Below are 8590 nucleotides of genomic sequence, written 5' to 3' on the forward strand. Positions count from 1 at the left end.
TTCAATTTAACATCCAAGTACAGTACATATTTATTTTATTATTATTATTATTTTTTTAAATAATATTAAAATTTATCTGATTATATCCTACAAGAAATACTTTAAAAATAATATAATATATTGCATAATAATAAAATTATAAGCATTTAGAAGGAAATTTATATAGTAAATTTAACGGTAAATTATTATCCCAAGTGGCGATAAGTTCTTTTCACCGTTTATAGTGGATATTGTGGTCAGTAAAGGTGACATAAAGTTAAGTTGAGTAACGTGTTTCGATCTTCCAGATTACACGAATTTAATTAAGAGCACAAGAGTTGGGGAGTTAGTCGGGAGGGAATAATTACTGCAATTACTGACGAAGACTCTTCTATTCGCTAGTATAGTTAACTGGTCTTGAGACAACCACCTGACTAGTTTTGCAATTACTGTCACGTGAAGTTCCTTTAACTGAAGGTAAGTTAGTGGAAAATACGTATAAATATTTGAAGTTTCTGTGTATATTTATTACTTAAACAAAGTGTTCTTCGTATCTACACGATGTATTTGACATTTAGTGATGATAAAACATTCTCGCATTAGTAGAACGTAATGTTATCTACTCTTTATTTTTTGTTTTTTTTTTGTGTGTGCGCGACTTTCAAGGAATTTTTATCACGTTCCATAATGATATTAGCGTTGTTACCTGATTTTTACGTGGGGTGAATTGATGACGAAAACAAAATAAAATAACCTGGAAAGTAATTATGTATTTTCTTTCTTTTTTCCCCCTTGTTTTAACCAAATATTTATGCTTTGTATATTGTAAATATTTATATTTTCTGTACGTTTAAATTATTTATAATTAATTAATAAATATTATAAATTGTTTGTAATTTTCTGCTGTATTGTGGAATAAATAATTGAAATGATGTATGATTTAATATTCTTCGAGAGAAATGCCCTGTTTGGAATATTATGAAGGTTGCGACGTTTTGGAAAGAGTTTATTTATTATTATAAATCAATAATGAAAATTGTAATGAAAATGTTATGAAGGTTGAATTAGTTTAGTTCTGATATATTATGTGAAGATTATAAAGGCAGTAATCCATGTTTTATAAGTTGGACTGATGTTTGAAATTAAAGGCGCTTTCGGGAATAAGAGGCCTTCACAAATACTCCTGAATATTTGTGTATGTTTGTTAGATTTACATAAAAGAAATATTACATACAAACTTATTCTGATGCTTCTTAACATTATACTGCATGTTTGTATGTATGTATGTACACACATGTATATATACAGCTGCTTATTATGAAGGAGTTATAAACCTGAAAAAGAAAATTATAAAATCTTTTATTAAGGAACGTTATGCATAAATTATTATTTTTAAATGTTAAAAGCATAGAATAAACTGAAAACTGATGATTAAATTATTTTTCAAGAATGATTTTGTTGTTATCGAAACCAAAACTAGCAGAATGGCTAGCGTACGCTAGTTCCACACTTTTGTTTATGAGCTGAAAAATACACGAATGTGCGAATTTGACGAATGGAAAAGCGATTTAGGAGCACAAAATCGCTATAGGGGACGTCTATCAGGCGTACAGTTTAAGGGGAAATTGGTGGCAAAAAGTACATTATTGTATACAATGGGGGAATCGAGGCATTGTCTACGTGGACTTTTTTAGTGGCATACAAATTTGCTCCTTAAATCTTTTGAATAAACTATCAGTTAGAAAATATTTACAGAGCTTATTAAAGACATTTCTTTAATATCAGGGTTCATAAACTCTTTTTCAAGTAATTAAAGGGGGAGGGTAATTTGATAAACGTACACTATTGTACACAACAGAGAAGGAAAGGATTATAAGTGACTAAAAAACTGTACACATAATTAACGGTTGGCTCCATATTCAAAGTCCGAACTGTCCAATAGTTGAGTAATGTCTACATTTAAAATATTGGTATATATTTAGTACTGTAATTATATTATCGCATGTTGTAGTAAGCAACAACACGAGAGGTAACATCATTAGATATAATACTCCACAAATATAGGTTCCTGTTTTGTAAGTAAGACTATTTATTCCATTTCAGTTACTTTAAAAAAAAAATGCGGATAGTAAATCGTCATCTTTTATTCACTCTCGATAAAATTTTTCACCAACATTTATCATAAAAATGATTGATATATTACTTTAAACTCACTTCACTATCCTCGAAATGGAATGGAATTCTTGAATGAAACATTAAGAAACAATATAAAGACAGCTAAAAGATTTAGATAGAATGAAAAAACAAATATTATTATTATTTTTTTAAATAATATTAAAATTTATCTGATTATATCCTACAAGAAATACTTTAAAAATAATATAATTTATTGCATAATAATAAAATTATAAGCATTTAGAAGGAAATTTATATAGTAAATTTAACGGTAAATTATTATCCCAAGTGGCGATAAGTTCTTTTCACCGTTTATAGTGGATATTGTGGTCAGTAAAGGTGACATAAAGTTAAGTTGAGTAACGTGTTTCGATCTTCCAGATTACACGAATTTAATTAAGAGCACAAGAGTTGGGGAGTTAGTCGGGAGGGAATAATTATTGCAATTACTGACGAAGACTCTTCTATTCGCTAGTATAGTTAACTGGTCTTGAGACAACCACCTGACTAGTTTTGCAATTACTGTCACGTGAAGTTCCTTTAACTGAAGGTAAGTTAGTGGAAAATACGTATAAATATTTGAAGTTTCTGTGTATATTTATTACTTAAACAAAGTGTTCTTCGTATCTACACGATGTATTTGACATTTAGTGATGATAAAACATTCTCGCATTAGTAGAACGTAATGTTATCTACTCTTTNATATATATATACAGTTTTGTATAAGGTAACTTGTTTCGCTGTCTTCAGTTTCCGTCATTACACGTCAAATGACGTATCAACTGATTTTACAAATGCTCCGTCATCAATAAAAAATGTGAAAGTAACCCGATCGTGTCAACAAAAGCTAAATTCAACAAACGGAAGCGTAGTTGAGGAAGAAGGATAGAAGAACCGAATATGAAAAATGTCTTCTGTCGTCTAGTTTCGTGTTACTTTGTTGGATATGTTAGATCTGTTTACAATATTTTACTATCAAGTTTTCTTAAGAGTAATAGAAAACTGTGATTCTACCGTCAATAAATAGTAAATAAAATGAGTGAATTTAGATCACTTCTACTTTCTTTTCGAGGATTTATCAAGCTTGATTGATATAGAAAGCTAAGCAAATTTATTGTATACTTCGTCTTCCACCCCTCTGAATTATATCTGTAAAATTTACTTTTTACTTTTTTTCTCTTCTTCTTCTTCTTCTTTTGATAATATATATGAAAAAATTGATTATACGCATGAAAATAAATATTAATAACCTTTAATTTTATTACACTCTACTCTCCTTTAATAATTTAAGGTGAAGTTTAGAAGTTATAATTAATTTTACATACTCAGTTTGGATTTACATAATTGGAACTGATAGATCTATATTATTAGGTAAGTAAGAATCATCGCCTAACTTACATGTACGTGAAAATTTTATTTAATTGCTAAACTTGCTCCAAAAGTTGTTTAAAAGATGGAGAAAGTTTACCTCAACCGCTCTATATTAGCTTTCTATTTACCTTTAATATGGAGAAGATCATATTTTATGCTGCTATAATTGCACTAAAAGTAACAACAACAAAAAAAAATTAGTTTTATTTTAAATTCGCTGGGAGGTCCAAAAATCAGTTAACAGTTGCAGAGACTAAATCACTACCTTATTCAAATACTTTAATCATATTTAATTTATATTACGATTCGAACTCTCAAGAACAGAGAACAAAACTCGGTTAACTGATTTTTGGACCACCCTTTAAGTGACATATTAGACAATTTTTTTTTCTACACTAAGATAATCTTTATATATATTAAATAAATGCAAATATTTTAATTAATGTTAGCTAAACTTAAAATAACTTTTGCAGAAGTTGAAGTAATTTCTCGCTTTTAAATCACAATATAAATATTATATAAACAATTTCTGACTTTTACACTGGAGATAATTCATATAAATTAGTTAATAAAATCTTAACTTGAAAATTTTCGAAAGCGAGAAAGGAAAATATTAAGCAACACTACACACACATACACATAATCTAATTTTAACAGCTTAAGTAATTTTTAAGAAGGTGAGCAACAAAAATTGCTAAGGAAAACACGTATCCCACACTGTTTAAAATTTATTAAAACATTAATTACTAGGTTATGTATGAAAAAAAAAATTTAAAAATAATAATAATAAAATAACTCGCTTAATCTCCCTTCCCTGAGAGAATTACTCGATAAATGAAGAATGTTTCATTTATATCTTAGGGGATGGAAAGAAAGTAAGAAGATCAAGAAGGGTCTAAAAAAAAAGAAAAAAAAAAAAAAAAAGAGGATTCCAAGTTCTGAGATCGCAGACCGGTCGGAAATGAACCGGAAACGTAAGTGAAGAAAAATCGATGGGGTCGACGTGATTTAGTACCAGTGGGTCCATTAACTGCACACACCTACATGCAAGCATGGAATCATTAACGTGTATTTGTGTTTATATACAGGTATTTCTTTCCCTCGATCACTTTTTTTTAAGTCATATCTAATCCCCCCTCTTCAGTGATGATTAATTTACTTTCTTACGCGTACTTCCGGTCTACCAGTTGGACTATCGGAAGTAGATCGGTTTGTTCTACTATCTTCTTTTTCTCTTCTTCTTCTTTTTAATTTTTTTAAAGCCAGATCTCGTGATTAATTACAAGAGTTGTTAATGACTGTGACTTTTTTTTTTTTTGCATATTTGCTCTAAAAAAAAAAAAATTCATCTTAATGATAGGTAGTCTATAATAGTAACATAAGTTATTAATAACAGCGTTTTTTTTCGGTAAGAAATCACTTACTTATAGAAAGAAATGGTAATATGAGGAATTCTTTAAAAGTTACACGTTTGCAGTAGTCGATATCATTTATGTAATTAAAAAAAAAAAAAAAGGTAAGAGGAATTATCTGAGTACTTAGTTCAACGATTTCATTTTATCGACAATCAATGAAGTAAGTGACAAAACTTGTGCAATTTGTCATCACTCCTTCCTATCTGACTTGACAGGTGAAGCAACGAAGAAAGTTGGGACGTGCCAATTATAAAAGCTTTTTTTTTTTTTTTTTTTTTCAAATTCATAAACACAACCAGAAAGTAGATATCGCATATTTGGAGTATGTTGTTATGTTTGAAAAGATTGATTTAATAACAATCCATAATTCATTGACTTGTAAGACTGTAGGGTGTGCTTTTCTTCCCGAGCTTAGAATATCTTATCATCACGTTAAGTACAATTTACGTAATTATGTTTAAGTATGGAGTGAATTATATTTAAACACATTCAATTAAATATAGACTTATTGTATAGATAATGATAAAAATTCGTTAATTAATTTTCTGTAAAATCTTTTTTAAGAAAAGAAACTGTAAAATGTCGACTTTTAACCAATTTAGAACCGTTAAATATCCATTTTCTCTTGAAAACACAAGATAGTCCAAAAATCAGTTAACCGTAAATTGTTTTCTTTTTTGTATGTGTTTGTGTTCCAGAATGCTTTGCGAATAACAATTCTGAACCGCGTATAAAACAAATGAAATTGGTAGAAATTAATTGGTTAACAATGTGGTTAACTGACTTTTACACCATCCCACATTATGCAAGTTCCAATTTTTCTTTAACACTAGTGATGCGCACCGAAAATGTTAAAAAATGTTAAGAAAACTCAAAGAAAAAAAGTGTTTTTTTTTTAGTAAAGAATAAAGAATAAAAGTTTAATTTTAGCTTTTTTTTTATAGTTAAAAAATCTAAAATTATCTTCCAAACAAGTTTCACAATCTTTAATATAAGGATTAAGTCTTTATCTCGAGATGTAGTGGTTATTTTCTTCCGTCGTAACAACACGAACTCCAAGTTAACATCTTTAAATTAAAGGTTTGAATCTTTAATATCAGGATTAATATCTTTCTTAACTCGAAGCTTAAATTTTATTAAATATTTACGAAAATAGCATTTAGTATTATCAAGATCCTCATAATGCTCAGTTCTAGTTAATGTTTATCCATGATAAACTAGAATCGAAGTTAATGAAAGATGAGGAAAAGGATGGAAATTAAAATTAATTACACTTTTAAAAAAATGATAATTTAAAATTGTTTTTTTTTTTAAATAAATAATTATAATATTTTAACGCTTACGAAACTCTAAGCATCGTCGTGTAAATAATTAACTCGATTAATATCTGGGTAGCATCACTAGTCTATGTTTAAACATGTCGTCGAAGCTAAGTGGCTTTATCAACGTCGAATTATTAAACCTAGACCAGGTGCACATCACTAAATATCAATATTAATTCGAGAATTTCATCGAGTTAAAATTATGCGTAAAGAAACTCTTACGTAGCATCAACATCAGAATAATAACTAGTCATAGGAGATTAGTAGACTAATATCCGACGTTACTGAATATTAAGAGTATACGTTTTACAATATTAACGTAGAGAAGATAGAGAGAGAGGGGGGGGGGAGAAATTCAATCTATTAAAAGTAGCATCAAGGAAGAAAGGGGGAAGAAAATAGGATAAAAGTTTTCGATATAGTTTTCTGTAAACGGGAGATTAGAACTATCTTTCGATAGCAAAGTTCTTTCTAATTGGACCACCTTACAAGCGTTAATCTTTTCTCCGACGAGAAAATAAGAACCATCTATTAGAAGCTCATTTTCGGACATAAGAGATTGCTATCTTGGGACTAGACATCCTTCATGTTATGGATTTTAACCGTTAGAGGGAGCCACGCCGATGTCCCCTCCACTTTCTTAATCTGTGTCCTCTGCTCTTCTGAGATAGAGAATGCTGATAGTTCCCGTGACAACGTTCTGTCTACTTGACGGATAGAACACCAGGTGTAACTAGATAGCTTCGGCATCAAGCGTTTTTTCCCTCCCCCTCATACATCGCCAAATTTGTATTCTGATGGATCTTACACTTTCCTTAATGTTTGCATTAAATTAATTAGTCGTAAGAATTTTAGTTTAGTAAACTTTAAAATGATTAATTAACTCTAATTATAAGTTTATTTTTAAGATTTATTTACGTGTATTTTTTTTTCTAATTTATGCTTCAAATTAAGACCCCCCCCCGTTCGATGTANTATTACATGAAAGTTTAGTAACAATCAATATTTTTTTTTCTACAGAGAAAAATATAGTCTTTTTTTTTCTTTCTTTACTATTATTAATAGCATTTTAAACCGATTTATAAATTAATAAAAGGGTTTAAATAAATGATTTTTTTGTAATCCTATCTATAAGAATGAGTTACGGATTCATTACACTAACTCTTACGTGTCCTTAAAGTTGTTAAAGCTTAATAGTACAGGCATTAAGATCTGTACAATTTATCATTTCCTTTGAGACATTTTGTATCTCACTTATAACTTATAAAAATTAAGCTGGATGTACAAATAACAGAGGTTATAGTTGGTAATCCCGCAGCTGTCGTTCCTTTAAGCTCGCCGATTGTACAGACACCTACTTCGACGTCACATTCTTGTCTAAAAGGAATGACGCGATCGTCACGTAATCCTTGACACTCTCTCCGGAAAGACCAGATGTCGTCGACGACCTTTGACTTTCATTCGACTTGATTTCTGACATACTTACTCCCCAAAATTTATTCCATCCCACAAATCGTTTTTGTTTCCGTTTTTCGCAGATGGAACTCCTATAAACGTATACTAAAAAACGAAAATAACTCATTATAATTCCAGTTTCGAGTTAGAATATATTATTTTAAAATGCGACTATAGTTCAACGGGTAAGATCTTTTATGATTTTATAGTGTTATAAAGACGTAATACTCTTTTAAAATTCCGAAACAAAAGAGTAAGACCTTTAAAAAATAAAAAAATTGAAATTTTATTTTTAAATAAATACAAAATATAATAATAAAAATAAATTAATTTTATACAATAATAAATTTTTTAAATCGTTTAATAAAAATAACGGTAATAACTCTCAAGAGATGGTGCCAGCATCGAGCGCCATGTTTTCATAATTAAGCATTTCACCATTTTTATCATTAATGATTTTTTTCCCCTTTCCCCCTTTTAATTCGTGTTAAATTATTATAAACTTGACATTTATTGTTGAAAATTCCGTAACGTAATTATAAAGGAAAAGTTATTACAGGGTTAATTATTATTATTTTAATCCTAATTAGTCGTTTTGAGGGGATATATTAGGAAATATGAGGGATCATAGCTGTCAAAACACGTGACAGGAAATGACGTATCAAATTACAGGAAACAGTAGGGGGACCATATATATATAATGTTTGACGGAAACAGATGTTTTTACCGTGTTTGGGTCATCCAAGGAAAAAGAAAGATTTAGTAAGACCTCTACTCACCTATATCTCTTGCTATGCGTGTTGAAAGAACTCCTAGTGGACACAGAAAGTAAAAGAAAGAAGGAAATGTTGCAAAGATTCATTGGCTGTCAAC

The 8590-nt window shown here is 29.3% G+C and overlaps 1 protein-coding gene across 1 annotated transcript in view; it reads left to right on the forward strand.

Moving 5' to 3' along the window:
• LOC111622166 (cation-independent mannose-6-phosphate receptor-like) overlaps nucleotides 1-7675 on the forward strand; it is a 21370-nt gene extending 13695 nt beyond the window's left edge. Inside the window, exon 6 of the mRNA XM_023364540.1 lies at nucleotides 7538-7675. Within this exon, the coding sequence (XP_023220308.1) occupies nucleotides 7538-7675 (138 nt within the window). The remainder of the gene's footprint in view (nucleotides 1-7537) is intronic.
• Nucleotides 7676-8590: the final 915 nt, after the last annotated feature.

Source organism: Centruroides sculpturatus, unplaced genomic scaffold (assembly GCF_000671375.1).
Source record: "Centruroides sculpturatus isolate CEXI.00-Female unplaced genomic scaffold, Cexi_2.0 scaffold29, whole genome shotgun sequence".
In the NCBI taxonomy this organism is placed as follows: domain Eukaryota; kingdom Metazoa; phylum Arthropoda; class Arachnida; order Scorpiones; family Buthidae; genus Centruroides; species Centruroides sculpturatus.